Source organism: Triturus cristatus, chromosome 7 (genome assembly GCF_964204655.1).
Source record: "Triturus cristatus chromosome 7, aTriCri1.1, whole genome shotgun sequence".
NCBI lineage: Eukaryota > Metazoa > Chordata > Amphibia > Caudata > Salamandridae > Triturus > Triturus cristatus.
In genome coordinates, this window is record NC_140590.1 from 1,076,693,699 (window position 1) to 1,076,709,474 (window position 15,776).

Consider the following 15,776-nt stretch of genomic DNA (forward strand, 5'->3'; position numbering starts at 1 on the left):
TTAAGTGAGAGAGATGCAAGCAAGTGCATTCAGGGAAGAGTGAAAAGAAGATGCTGAAGAGGAAAGAGAGGAGGTTGAAGATGTGCAGATGGACCAGATGTGCAGAGAAAAAGGACATATGTATCTAACATAAAGCACACATAACTGAAGGCCAAAACTCCTTCCACAGGCCTCAATACTTTTGAAATTTCAGAACTGAAACATTTTGAAGGTTAATTATTTATAACAAATCCTTGTTGTTACTCATTTATGTTAAACAGTTAACAACCATTGACAAAGCCAATCGTACTGACAGGTTTTAGATGTTAGTCAGTTGTTGTGATATATATCTTTATGCAATTATATCTCAGAGAGAAACCCTAAATACCAGTCAGGTAGCAGACTATAGGAATCACAGAAATGTAGTTTACGTGTTCCCTTTTAAAGAGTCAACACATTTTTAATCCCACTTAAAGACCCGTCTTCACATATTTCTATATGACTGATTGCGATCAGCAGCTGTGGGTCCTTCCCGAAGCCTGGTTAGAGCATTTTCTTCCAACGTTGATACTGCATGTAGTGAAAGACACTGGGCAAGCACACACTTTAAAAGGCTGAAGTTGTCGCGTTGTACAATTTGCACATTACAGTGACTGATGAACATATTAATGCAGTAAGATACAGGGCAGTTTTTTATGTGTTTAATATTTCAAAACTATACATTCCCACTGCTTTATAAGCCTTGCTTTATGAGTAAATTAATTTCCTTTAAAATGCACCATTTGCCAATCTTTTTTCATTTTTTTTCTCTGGAGGAGGATGCAGCCTGGACACTACATTTGTCCATTAAGCTTTCCCTTGTCGCTCAATACATAAAAGTCATACCAATCTTTTACGCCTCACCACTTTCAAATGTCACCAGCCACCACTGATCCTTCCTATCCTTCTACTCAACAGCCGCCTAGTTTTTGGTCTCCATCCTTTGTCAAATGTATATTAAATAGTATATATAAAATATCATTAATAATGATATACTATGTACGGGCAACATATTGACAGTTATCCCCAATCAGCATTAACGCCTCCCTAATTAACCCTTCTATAGCCTGACAATGTTCTAATAAACCATCATCTAACATAGAGTTTCTTATAGAAATGCCTCACTTATAAATAAATACAAACATGGACTATGCTGTGTGTCATGGCATTCAGCATTCTAGTATCATGCCCCATGGGATATCTGTGGTTTCCAGACATAATAAACACATCTGTATGCCATGGCATGTAATGGCATCTTGGCATGAAGTGTCAATGAGTACCTTTATACATGAGACACAAAAGAACATAATCTTGTGTCATGAAACCAGAACTGACTGTGAATTTGTAACATTGTACATTCCTATATGTGTTCGGAAATGCCAGATATGTGTCTCTGGCTTTCCGAACGTAGAGTAGGTTTGTGCGTGTTATGACGTAGGATGCCTTTGGTTGTGATGACATGTTAGATGTCAGTGTCTTGCATGACACTTGAGATAAGTGTGGGTGCCATGGCAGTTTGGATATCTGCCTCTGTTATGACCTATGCAATACCTATATGTTGTGATATGCAGGACATTTTACTGTGTCGTCATGACATACAGGCTACCTCTATCTATCATAAAATGGCTGATGCCTTGTGTTTTCTGAAGTGCGGAATACCTGGTTTTCATGGCAGGCAGCATGTGTGTGTGGATTACCATGTGGGATACCTCTGTGTGTTAAGAAAAGCAACATACCTCTTTATTTCATGAAATGCATGGTACTTTTTGTCCATGTCATGATATGTTGAAAGAATGTGTGTTATCAAAAGTGAGTTACTTTGCGTGTCATGACATGTGGGACACAGGCGAGCGCCATGACATGGCAGATATTTGTCATCCTCATTTATGACTCATGGTTTCAGAAAAAGCATGAATGTTAATGGAAAAAATCAGTCCATTTGTCTTCCGTGCCCACTTCCATCAGTTAGTAAATAAGTCTTTAAAGCGTCCTGCAAGTTGACTAGTCTTGTTCCCTGAAGGGGGGTATATATGAACAGAGGCTCAGGGACAAACTCTTTACACAGAACAAATATTTACATGTTTTACAAGATACAGCAGCTTTTAGACTGAGGGGCATCGGCCGCAATGCATGGGTTTCCTCCATTTTCCTGTCCGGCACCTGTGGAAAAAAGATGCAATACACTTATTTCTTTTAAACAACAAGACGAAGGAAAATTAGCAATGTGAGTTCAAAACATAGAAAATGTGTTGTTGTGCTACTCTGTGGAAGCAACAGACCTTGATGCTATGACGCATTTGCAACTACCACAAGTACAATGGAGGCCAGACTTGTCCCCCTCTCCAACCTCCACACGCACCAAGGCCTTCTGGAGTGACAAACAAGGTATGGCCTCTGTACAAAGGGGTACGTATGGGGGGCTGAATCACTGTCTCTATGACAACAGGGTACCAAGTTTCCGATCTTAGGTGCTTCGCGTACAGTTTGTTTGCCAAATCGTTTCAATTCGAGTTAACTCAGACTACAACTCCCAGAAAGCAAATGCTTACACAACGTACTTGGTTTATTATCGTTTCGGTTTTTTCAGCAAAGCTCTAAAGATGGGCTGGAAAACTGATTTAAACAACCATTAGCAAATCAAAAGGTCTAGGGGCATATCATCAATAACGGCGTTAAAATTATCGCTGCTTTAGCAGCGATAATGGGCTTGATAATATGCCCTTGAGAATTCCAATAGAAGCCCAGGTTCACACCAGAAGTTCAATTGGTAACTGAAAAGAAAATAAAGTGCTATTTTTATTATTTATGTGAGCAGGAGGGGTGGAGTGTGTAAACCACACAGAGAACAGGCAAAGCACCACAGAAGTAGCCAGAAGTAGCCACAAGCCAAAGGGATAGGAATGCGGGAGAGGTCGGGATAGTCAAGAAAGCAACATGGATGGCTTGTGTGGAGGGAAGTGACGTGGCTGGCAGAGAGAGGCAAGGGGGTGAGCACACGGGCTAACTCATTAGGGATGGGGGGTGGAGGGAAGCGCTCGTAAGACAGAGAGCGACAGGGAGTTAAGGGGAAGAGTACACAAGAGAGATAGCCGGAAAACGTGCGCTCTCAGAGAGGGCTTAGGTCAAAAGAAAAAAATAGTGCTTGAAAAGCAAGCCGTGGAAGCAGACATGCCTGGCAAGAAAAGATGCAATACTTAATGAAGGGACACCCACAAGGCTATCTAGCTGCGGCAAGAATAAGATACAGTCAAATAAGAGTGACACAGAAAGCCAACCAATGGTAAGCAATGGGTGGGCCCCAAACCCCTCTATGTTCTTGGTAAGCCACATTATGCTTCTCAAAAGACAGTGCATGCTCTGTCTTGTAAGCTCGATCGAAAAAGGTTTAGCATATGCCATCAAGGCTTGATATAGGGCCGGATTCTTTGGCTCAGACTGATTGGAATCCTTGACGGTGCTACAGCATGCAGAAAGATGCCGGAGGCGTACCAGGCCGCTGCAGTGGTTGGAAATTAAAAGAAAAAAAATCTGGATTTCTGTACAGATGTTTCGTGCATTGGAAAACACAGTAAAACCTATAAGGGCATGTCTGAGCTCACCTCTGGAAATCGGCTGCAAAGGTTTTCCAGAAATGCGAACACATGTAATGACTTGATGCCTGCGTACAGCTTTATGAACCTCGAGTTTTGCCAGGGTACACACTGGGGATGGTAATCACAGTTGGGCGGGCTGCTAGGACATAAACAGTGAGGCATAGCTGCAGGACATGTAGTGGCACATGGCTTCATTGTGAATGTTCCAGGCGGTGGGGTACACTATTTACAGTTATGTATCTGTTTTTCTTTTTATTTCATTGCTCATTGTTCAAATGTGTATGCAATAACTGCATGATAAGGTCCCGCAACTGAAACCCGTAAAAGTTGACGATGTTGTAAATGTAGAAAGCTACAAATGTATTAGTTGATTAAGCAACGATCCAATTTGTATGGTGACACGGCCGCATTAAATGTACTGTACACAGCGGTTAAAGCAACAACAATAATAATAATAAAAGCAAAGTTAAACAACAACAAAAAATGAACCTCGAGTTTTAAAATAGAGATATAGAAAGGGGAAGCATAGAGCATTGTCAAAGGGCATAAAGGGAAGCTGTTAAAAGCATGAGACTTGCCTATGCATGTACGGAAGGATATGAATGGCGAGAAAGGGTATCAGCATGTAGTTAGAGTGTTCATGTTTTATGTGCAAGGTCACATCACAGCTTTGTCACTGCAGAGAACTGAAATAGGCCTCATTGCTCAGAAATGAAATACAACTCTTTGCAGGGGCAAATGATGGGGTTGGCATGCATTACAACTGTACAAAGCGTGTTGTTTCATGCACCCCAGTGGATATATGTGGACTTAACCGTACATGGGCCCTCAGGTGAGGCAGAAAAAGTGAAACAAATTGTTGCCGGTTGTAGACATGGCAGGTGAATTCATCACATGGGGGTTACATTATTTATTAATATGCACGCCAGAAAGATAAACTGTTACATAGTAAATGCTAGGTAAGACAATGTGAATGTCGACAAAGCAGAATGCAAACTTTTAATCAAGATTTTTTTTTTGAGACCATGGATTGATCAACCCATCAGTAATCTTCGACAGCTTAAGTGGGAAGGGTTTGTCAGATAGAAAAGCATGTGTTTTTACAGGAGTGACAAGTCCTGGGGGTGGGCATAGCTAAGACACATGCAAGCAAGTCCAGAACTGGGTATGTGAGTATGTACATTTCAGCCGCATGGTGGATAACTTTGACCACCTTATTCTGTCTTTTACCTCTTGAAGCAAGAACTGATCCCTAATTCTGTCTTTCACAGAAAAGATCCAATGATGTCTCAGAACTGAAGGACCTTGGTGTAGGACCGTACATCCTTCTAACACACATCCCAATACAATTTTTAAAACAACTTTTGTGTTGCCTGCTGCTGTGACTCAGTACTAAATTTGTAAAAGAATAAGTGCATGGGCCCAAAGTTTTGTTCAGAAGTCCACAGCTGACGCTACTGTAGGTTGAAGTGCAGAATAACCAAGACTGCATAGTTCACCCTCATGCTGCTTTCATCTGTCCCAGACACTCCCTACCATTTTATCTCATTCTTGCAGGTTCCCTATTTCTCCCTACCTCACAGTTATTCCATAATTCTCTTTCTCTTTTATCCCATACCAGATTTGTCTAGATATAGCTCGCTAAATACCTTTCCATGTCAGAACTGTATAGCAAACTGCCACTCTTATGTGTTATGTCACCAGTGATGTCCTAAGTGTTGTAATCAAATATGTCATTTGAGATATTATTAGTGATAACAACAATTATGTAATTTGAGATGTCATCTATGATGTCATCAATTATGTCATTGTTTATGTCACAAGTGATGTAAAATGTGAGGTAATAAGCATTGCATGGTGGGGGTGTAAGTTTTAGCTAGCTCAGTAGAATATAACTGGTGAATTTCACTGTTTTCTTAGTTTAAAATTGTGTTTTTAACTGCCATTTTCACCTAACCATAACTTCACTTTAATCTTTGTGTTTTTTCAGTGAATGTCTAAGGTATATTAACATAACGTAAGATGTTATTACTAGACTTAAGTATAAATTCCCTTTAAATGTAAAATACGATCTTATTACCCTACTAACCTATAATGACACTTAAACCTTTGTTTTCTTCAGTGAACATCTAGGTTTTTAAAAAAACATAAAGTATGCTCTTACTGCAACACCTAAATATATCGTCACTGGCCTCAGGCAGACAAGCTCTGCCCCCAACCCCACAAAGGTGGCCTACCCTCCCTTCCACTTCCCCATGCACAGCCAGCCAATGAGATTGTTCATCACAATATAATGGGGTGTAATTAAAAATAATGCGGATCTGCTGGTTTTCTCCCACGTCTGTATATAAAAAAGGCAGACCTATTGGCATTGTAAAGGGGTCACCACATCATTATACACAAGGCAAACTGACTGGATATGTAAAGGGGCCATCACATCATTAAATACAAGGCAAGCCTATTGGCTTTGTCAAAGGGTGATCACATCAATATCCAAGGGCAAGTCTATTGTTTTTTCTAAAACTTTAAGTTTTTCAGTTTTTGGTGTTAGCCAGTACAGCAAACACAAATAGGGGAATATGTAATTGGCTCTATAGCAGTGGTGGCTGGTGAGATTTGAAAGTGGCGAGGCATAAAATTAGTGGTGGCGCACACGGCAGCGAGCGAGCCCGAACGACCTACGGAGGGTTCGGGGGGTTCTCCCCCTGAGGAAATTTGAAAAATGAGTGGGCAAATGGTGCATTTTCAAGCAAATTAATCTAGACCAACGCTTTTTGGCTGTGAAGAGTAAAGTGCATGTGGTTATGTGGTTATGGCTGGCACCATTAGCACAGGTCATCTCAAAAACATTTTAGGCTCTGGCACTAATGTTTCCTGTTTTACAAATTATACACTAGATATATTCTCTTGACTCCAGTAGCGCCCACCCTGGGAAAGAGTGCCACATTTAGCTATCTCTCACTTGTATTGGGCAAAGTAATGGACTGAGCATAAGAAATATGTATTCATTCTGCCGGAGATCTAGAACTAGACATTGTGCAAACTGTGAACTATAAAACCATCTGAAACAAAATACTGGTCCACAAACATATTTCCATGCACACATTTGCACTTGAATCCCCTTTGACTAACAACAAGTCAGGCTTTAATCTTCAGGAAAGCAATGAAGTGTGCACCCTCTCTCTTGGATGACACCTGAGACTTGTTGGTAGTATAAGCCCTGCCTCACCCTTGTTTGCAGAATTTGACACTCCGGAACAAAATATCTACGTGGGCTCTGTGGACATCTTACAATTTCCCTAACCATCTATGTGGAGTTCTCTCACACCCAAGATTGTCCAGAGTGTTGTTTTAAATCAGTCTTTGAGGGTTAAAATATTGGTTATGTTCGGGTGTCAACAAGTATGCTGATAACACCTAGGAATTAATGAGAGTGTCTACTAACCAGTGACCAGTGCCAACCAGTACCAATGTCATCATGAACAAAGAAAATACTCTCCTCTTTCATAAATAGATCAGATCACAGATTGAGCATGCCATCTGCTCTGTAAAAGACTCAGTGAAAGCATGGAATTTGTCTAGGAAGCACTTTCCCCACTTTTTAAAAATGAATTCACAGATGAATCCAAATGGCATACAGCAGTATTTACAAATACACATGCACTATAGGATGCAAATTCTATGCATAATCACACTCAATAAATGAAAATTTGAAAGATCTAGCTCAATCCAAACACTGCTGGTCTTCCTATATGCGCATACATTCTAAATAACTACAAACAGCAACAACTACGCTTAAGACCAGCCTAATTTGCACTACTCATGACACATGAAGAGAACCCAGAATCCAATGCACACTTTAAAGAACATATAGGCATTGTCAAAGCCAGCAGGTTTGGCATTTGCTGTTAACCTTTTGGCTTCACCAATGATTTTTTTGTTTGTGAATGTTTTTGTATGAAGGCACAATTTGTATGAAAGCAAGCCTTTTCAAAAGCCAAGAGGTATATATTTGTATAGAGGAGCACACTTTGCACCACTAATCCATGCACTACTTATTGCGCAGATGCGCACACTGTGCAGGGCAGAATGTTGTCAATCACAGAGGCTGAAGTGAGCTGACCCTGTGCCTCACGCTTTAGGTTGTAGATGGGCAGAAGCACAATGTGAATGACACTACAGCAAACCAATGGATCAAGAGGGCTGACTGATATCAGTGTACATAAGTACAGTATATATGTATTTATTAAAACAAACAATTGTCTAATGCCAGAACCAAAAATGCCACCTTGAATTTGGAAAATAATTTGTGGTTTGACTGAAATAATGCTAAAAATTAAAATTGTCCGAAGTAATATCAGCACATCTTACCTAATGATATGAGGATACACATCTGACACAAGTTTCAAGTGAGACGGAAACGAAGAGAGCAGCGGGACAAAAAATAGGTTAAACCTGTGGCAAGAGAAACTCAGGGGAACAGGAGGCTTGCTCGTTATATTTAGTGTGAGTACGGCTAGAGGAAGTCAAGACATATGATAGGGTTCACTTGATCTGGGAGTTGTTTAATGATTAATTTAAGTGCAGGGTTATTATCCACGTAATTGAAATGAAGCGAATTAATGCAGAACGTCCCTCTGTGCACGCATCCAGCTCGGATCGCAAGCAGATGCCTTCGAAATCCTAAAGAAGTCTCTAATGTATGTCAAGATTGGCAACAACAGCCTATTAAAAGGAAAATCAAATTGCTGCCTTCAGTGCCAGCCTAATGATCTCGTGCATGTCCCAGAGTAGAGATGTCAGATGTGTTTTTAATACCTGATATTTTGTACAATGAATGCAGACCGGTCCAAGGGGGAAACCATAAGGTGAAACTTAATTCTCGATTCAATGTGTTCTTTGTACCACTCAGGATGCAAGAGTGATTTCAGAGTTGACAACATCGCTGAAAACCCACGCAAATGTAACTGAGTACATCCCTGTGATGAGCTGTGTATTGTGCTGCCTTAAAACATGCAAACTTGAGATGCAGACATGGGTCTCTGTGTACTGCAGGCGAATAGCGAAGCCTGCTGGGTCACGTTACCACCATCAGTATACGCTAAACATATAGACACATTTAGGAAGATTAAATACTATAAGGAAATAGGGGCGGATATTCCATGTAATATGAAGTAAAGTGTGTGAAATGTAACAGGGACTGCATCACGGAAGTTGGTTAAATAGTAAGTCTGCTTTCCCACCGTGGCTCTACCGATCTAGCCCAATATAACTTTAAAGAAACCCATCTGGGCCTTACCTAGCCTCTGGTGAACTGCCGACGGACTCCTGAGGCTTCCTTCCAGAAAGTTCCACCACCACAGAGTGCAGACATGTGCAGGAAGCAGTGGGGTCGAGTCTGCGCAGACTCGAATCCTCAGCTTCCCGCCTGCCACACCCCTTGCCCAACTCTTCACAGGGATGGGTCCCACCACGCCCTGTAATGAGTTGGGAAAGGGCTGGGTGACAGTCTCCACTCTCTGATTGACGTGGAGAGTTAGCGATACTAGGCTTGGACTTAAAACGCCTGGGGCTAACTTTGCCTCCACGCTATCAGGGGGTGGAGACTGGGCCCCGAAGCTAGGTATTTGCCGAGCTGATGACATAACAGCCTTCAGGGCTGCGAGGTTGTCGGCCCGGCAAACGCTTAGGCTTTTTGGGTCCGCAATGGGGATCTGGCAGCATGCAAGGAGAGTCAGTCACATCATGTGACATGCCTCCAGCCGCCACAACGAACGGCCACTGTCACATCGGCGGTATGGAGACTATATTAATTAATTTTATTTAGAAGACATAAAAAACTGATATTTTTTTTATTAAATGAAATATGAGCATAAGCACTTTGGTAACCGGGGCGGAGCCCCGACGCCCTCGGGGAGAAACTACCACTGCTCTGAAGTCTATCAGTTAGAAACATAACAGGAAAAGAAGTATACGAATACTACCAATAAAGGAGCAGCAAGAAACAATAATATGTTGGAGCACAGAACAGCAGATCTGGGCAATCTTGCAACAGGTGCAAATATCAACAATGAAGTGTAAGACAGATATGACAATGAGCAGTCTTAAAAATCGTTATCATAGTCATCTTTCGAAGCAAGGTATAGTGTAAAGGGTTCTCAGCTGTCTCGTGGATGGGCTTGAGGGTGTTATAGCTCTGCATAATTCTCAGTCCATTCCCCAGATAATGTAGCGTCTTTCAGAAAGTAAGTGGCATTAGGAGGGGAGCCCCTCATCCAATAACAGGTCTGCTGTTTTTGTTTCCAATAGAAGCTGCACTCCCACCAGCTTCCTGACAGGCTTTGGAATATGCTTAGAGTAGCCCAGCAGTGTTGTCAATGGTGTACAGTTGATTGCAGTTTCCACTATCTCTGTTATGCTATGGAAGATTTCATTCCAGTGATATTGGATTGTTGGTCAGTCCCATGGAGGGTGATAGAAGTCAGCGGGCGTACATGGGCCTAACTTTATTCAGATGCAAAAAGCACCCATAAAAGTAACATACATGCCGTGACAATAAAAACATAGGATAACAGTGGTTCAGTTAAAAATAGAATATAGCGGCAGCTTAAGCAGATCTAAAAAAAACAGTATAAGCAGCTGTTGGAAATGGCTCTTTTTGCATGGTAATCCCCAAACTTATTGCTTCTTCCTCCTATTTTTCCTTACCTATTTTCATTGGCTTTAGGAATCTGGTCAGTTTACCTCTACTGATCAGTGCTAAAGTGCATATGCTCTCTGTGTAAATTGTAATTCTGATTGGTTATCCACGATTGGCATATTTGATTTACTGGTAAGTCCCTGGTAAAGTGCACTAAGTGTGCCAGGGCCTATAAATCAAATGCTACTAGTGGGGTCGCAGCATTGGTTCTGCCACCTACAAGAGTAGCCCTGTAAAGGTATCTCAGACCTGCCACTGCAGTGTCTGCACACAAAGATTTAGACCGCCATGTCGACCTGTCAAGTGCACCCATTTATCAGGCCCTAACCTTCCCTTTTCTTACATGAAAAGCACCTCTCAAGCAGGCCCAAGGTACCTCCATGGACAGTGTGCAGTGTATATGAAAGGTAGGGCATGTACTTCTGTGTGTGACATGTCCTGTGTTTCACTACTGAAAGGCTATCTGTCTCATAGACCAACATGGGAGTTGCTTTGTAACATCTTACAAGTATAACTTTCCATTGGAACAAGATAGAGAAATGGAGCTTAGGCTCTCTGAACTCAGAATTTAATAACACATATTTTGGTAAAGATGGTTTTTAAATTGTGTGTTTGAATATGCCACTTTTAGAAAGTAGGCATTTTCTTATTTAACCAGTCTGTGTGCCTCTGCCATTTTGTGTATTGACTGTCTGGTTTTAGAGTGACAGGGACTGGGGATGTGCATTCACTGTAAACAGTCACTAGGGGGGTTGAGGTGTGTCCAGCCTTCCCTGGGTGACTCATAGCTGAGCTGAATAGTCCTTGGCTGCATTTAGAGTTGTGGGATGAGATTCATTTGCACCTGAATAGGCTGTGCTTCCTTTGCACAATGCTGTTTCCACCTCTCGTAGTAAAGCTGGGCCAGAAAGGGCAGAACTGGTTTGGACTGGGCTCAGACACCATTGCCACAAAGAGAACAAAGGGAAAATGAGGTATTGACCTTAAACCCCAGAGAATTAGATCACTTCTAGACTCAAGAGGAACCTTTGCCAAGGAGAAGACCTGGAGAGCTGTGAGGAAGAGTACTGCCCCTTTGCTGTGTGCTTAGCTGGGTTGGCCTTCAGTTGCTGCTTCTGCCAAGGAAAGGACAAAGACTAGACATTTTCTGGGAACCCGCTTAAAGGAGAATCTCCAAGGGCATGTGTGTGCTAGCCTCCTGTTCTGAAGTCTTAGGGACAGAAAGACTTCACCACCAGCTCCCCTGAACCCTACTACTGGGAGTTCTAACCTGCCAGTAGGTGCCTTTTCCAGTTCTGGGCCCCCGGACGTTATTCCTGCTGTTGGGAGCTGGAAAAAACTTAAAGAAAGGAAGAAAAACAAGTCTGACGCTGTCAACGATACCACCAGTGATGCTGCAACCTGCACCAAAGCGAGAGGTACCACTCGTGAAGCGCACGATGCACCAACCCGCCTGCAGGGCAGCTTCGATGTCGTTTGATGCCCTGCCAACACCCACAGTTATCGGCCTTCCCGACGCAAGCGATCGCACCAACGCCATCACGGCCAGCGCCTGCATCCCGTTATCGCGGTGCGGATACAATGAGGGTGACTTCACAAACTTTTTGGACTTTGCATTGCCTCACTGGAACTGGCGCCAATGCCGCTGACTTCCCCTGTCCTGGACTCGATGCATCGCCTCCTCATGCACACAACGCCTCACCTCCACCATGGCAACAAGTGAACCGGCCTCGACCTCGGCACCAACCCCTCACCTCCACGATGCCGTGCATCATCCATAGACTTCGTTTTAGAAGGTACTGTTGTATGGGGGTCTGTGTGACTCCGTGCCCGATGCCGCGCACCTCGAGGTCGGCGCCGTACTTTGGATTTATGCCTGTCACGATGTTGTAATAGCCCCAGGTAGAGCTATTTGCTTCTACAAGTGCTATTTTTAAATAACTGTTCTAAAAGTGATATCTTGATATATTTCTAGTGGATTTTTGTCATTTTGGTCTTGTTTAGTTTAGATAAAGATACTTTATTTTACTATACTGGTGTGGTGTCCATTTGTGGTGTTTTCACTGTGTTACAGTATGTTTTGAGTACAAATACTTTATACATTGCCTTTGGGATAAGCCTGTCTGCTCATGCCAAGCTACCGAGGGGGTGAGCAGGGGTGCGTAAAGTGTGTAACTCCCTTACCCTGACTAGAAGCATGGGTCCCTACTTAGAAAAAGGTGTATACCTCTGCCAACTAGAGACACCCATTTCTAACAGCAGCATAGTTATAAAAATATGGAACTCCGAGCCCAAACGGCAGATCTTAAAAAAAGAACCAATGTGCAGAATAGCTTTGTTATCTGACAGTTGTAATAACAATATAAACGCTGGCCGGCATTATCTAATATCATGGTGTTTTTTTTTAAAAAGGGGATTAAAAATATCTTGTATACCTTACATAAACCTTACAAAAAAACATTGATTGCCGTGACCTCTCATCACAGGGGCATGGACTATTATCAAGATTCTATCTAACGTCCAAAGGGAAGCACAGAAGGTATTTTACCGTGTCGATTCTAAAACGAAATAGCAGAGAGCATTCCCAGTGTCCCCGTGTGCGCCAAAGATAATTTGTGGGGCAATCTAATGAGGTCAAGCTGAGGTACGTAGAAATTTAGTTTTTCCCTTCTGCTTTCGATAATTTCCTAGAGTTCTCATAACTATAGAGTGCTTGCGGTACATGCCTTTCATTGAAATTAGTGCAGGTTGCTGGTTCAATAAAGGCAGTCTGTCAGACAATTTTACAGTATTTGGATTTAAGGTATACCAACCAGGTGATATTAAGACCTCTGTCACATGAGACACAATCCAGTATAATATCTCCCCCAAGGGCACCCTCCTCATTTCTCCAGATTGCAAGCCACAACAACACTGGCTGGGCTGTACTGTGATATATTAAATAGGGCAGTGTAGGAGAGTAGGATCTGCACTTATGTTGCCCCCACTTTTCTTCTGATGTATACACTGGTTTCTGGCTATAGTCTGGCTGGGTCCCTGCTAATCAGGGCCCCAGTCTCTCTGTTCTCTCTAAACGACTTGGTGTGCATATTAGATGCACTAATGATTGGATACTGTGGTACCTTATGAGCCCCTAGTATATGGTACCTTAGGTACCTAGGGCATTGGTACTTCACAGGCCTACCAGGGGCTGAAGCATGTATTATGCCACCCCTGGGAAGAAGACTCAATCTGACACCACAGGCCTGCTACTGCAGCCTGTGTGAGGTAGTGTTAGCACTCCTCACTGAGATATAGGTTCCTATATCTCACCATACACACACATATAAACCTATCAGCCACCCCTATGGCAGGCCCTATCAATCCTGAGGGCAGGGTGCTTAGTTTACAATGTGAGGGGGTGCCTCTGCCTGAGCAGGGCCCCTCTGCAGCTACCAGAGTCTATTCTCTATGGCTGTTTGTGGATGCAGTTAAACCATATACTCTTAAGTGTATTAAAATGCGAACTTTGCAATGACTGCATCAAAACATGTCGTGTTTGGTGTCAAACAACTTGGAATCCTACCCCCACATCAGTCCATGATGTGGGAGCATGATCCCACCCTTCTAGAGGGGACGACATGTAATACGATAGAAATCCTATAGAGCCCTGGCATCACAAAATGGATGCCACCAGCACAGACACTGGGCTGCCCTCCTGCTGCTGACTGAAACTCGCAGTGGAGTAGGCCCAACAAAAGGCATCCTGTCACAGGGAGGTGTCACCACCTTCCAGACAGGATTTAGTGTATTGGAGCTGGGTGGGTGCACTCCTAGAGTGCTTTGAAGTCCTGCACTGAGAGAGCAGTAGGCTCCTCTGTGAATATGCCAGCTCAAACCGGTTCAGGGGCTACTTGTCCCTGCTCTGGTGCGCAACGGGACAAAGGGAAGTGGGTGTAACCACCCCCTCCCCTAACCCTCCTAGAGGAGTGGTCCTAGAGCTAGTCCCTCCCCTATCTTCCCCATAAGATAGCAAGCATTGCCCTTACAAATCAGATAACCATGGACAACGCTCTACAAAGAATAATCCTGGCCCTTCGATGTTCCACTACCTTTGGAAGACAGAAGAATCTCCCTTGGAGTCAAAGAGTGACTCCCCTGCTTGGCAGGCACCAAAACTCTTAATCAACGGTTGCAAACTTTCCCGCTCCCGCCGGAGTCCAAAGTCCCTGCGACCCCGGAAGCAGATTTCCTGACCTCTCGATGGCCATTTTGAGTCCCCAGCGAAGCTGTGGCATCTGGACCCCACGAGTGACGAGGAACAGCAATACCAGGGGACCGTGCACTATTATTGAGTGCAAACCCTAAATAACGTTCTACAAACTTGTGCATTGGCCATTTGTGGCCCAAGCCCCCAGCAGGTCTTGCACCAAAAATCAGCGGCTTACACCGTCCCGAGTGACCGTGGGCTCCTGTGAAGCATTTCCTGTGGCGGCGTCTGTGTGATCACTTGCCTGTTGGTTAGTGGGTCCCCCGAAGACTTTCTCAACAACTCAAAGGGCTATCCTGGTTGCTCCGGGCCTGCCCTCACCTACCTTTGCTGGGTGAGTCCATCAGACCTTGCTGATCTGCACCATCGACTTTCTTCAGTCTACACAAGACTTGCATTTGCCACGGCCTGTTGGATCTAATCCGGTTGCTGACACCGCCATCATCTGCAGACTTTGAGGGACACTCCAAATCCAGCTGCTGGTCATCGTCGATCTCTCCTGGACTGCGTGAGCGAAGAGTCAGAACACCATCGACGACCTGAATCGACGCGACATCTGTGGTTATCCATCTCGCTGGCCACCGGTCACTGGCAAGTGACTTTGAACACTGTCCCCTCAATTTTCAGGTCTCATCCATCTTGAATCCACCTTCGGATTCCACCGGACACTTCTTCAGACGACGCAAGCAGCAAGTCTTCTTTGGTCTCCATAGAAAACAGCGACGCGACCTGACACCAAAAGACACATATGCACCCGGCTTCCCTGGGTGAGGTAACTCGTGCACTCCGGTGCCCAAGTGTGTGTTGGCTCTCGTAATACTTACCTTGTAAGTGGCTTGCTGGTAGTCTTCCTAGAAGTACCCTAGAACTGTAAAAATCTAACCGCGACTTGCACCATTATATAACCAATAGGAAACCCGTGGCAGTGTTCACACACTGCACGCCTCTCCCATGGGCCTGTTACTTACCTGCTAACACTGCAGTAGTGAAGCCCCAGCGATTCCCCAGGCCCTAGGCCTTGTTATTTTGCAAGTCGACATCCTTATACCACTTTCGGAGTATATGGTCTCGTACGCCCCTAGGGCTCCAGCCATATTTGTGCTTAATTTATTGTGAAACGTTGACATATTGAATGTGTACCTGGTTCTAATCTCATAAAGAGATTAGCAGAGTGTGTCTAGTAATAAATACATATATAGTTGATATATATACCTGT

General features: G+C 43.6%; 1 protein-coding gene across 2 annotated transcripts in view; it reads right to left on the bottom strand.

Moving 5' to 3' along the window:
* Window positions 1-709: 709 nt before the first annotated feature.
* The window catches only part of PDE6A (phosphodiesterase 6A), a 292,442-nt gene continuing 277,375 nt past the window's right edge, over window positions 710-15,776 (bottom strand). For both annotated transcript variants that reach the window (XM_085618188.1, XM_085618189.1), the window contains exon 22: window positions 710-2,178. In XM_085618188.1, coding sequence (XP_085474314.1) covers window positions 2,102-2,178 — 77 coding nt within the window. In that variant the 3' untranslated portion in view covers window positions 710-2,101. The remainder of the gene's footprint in view (window positions 2,179-15,776) is intronic.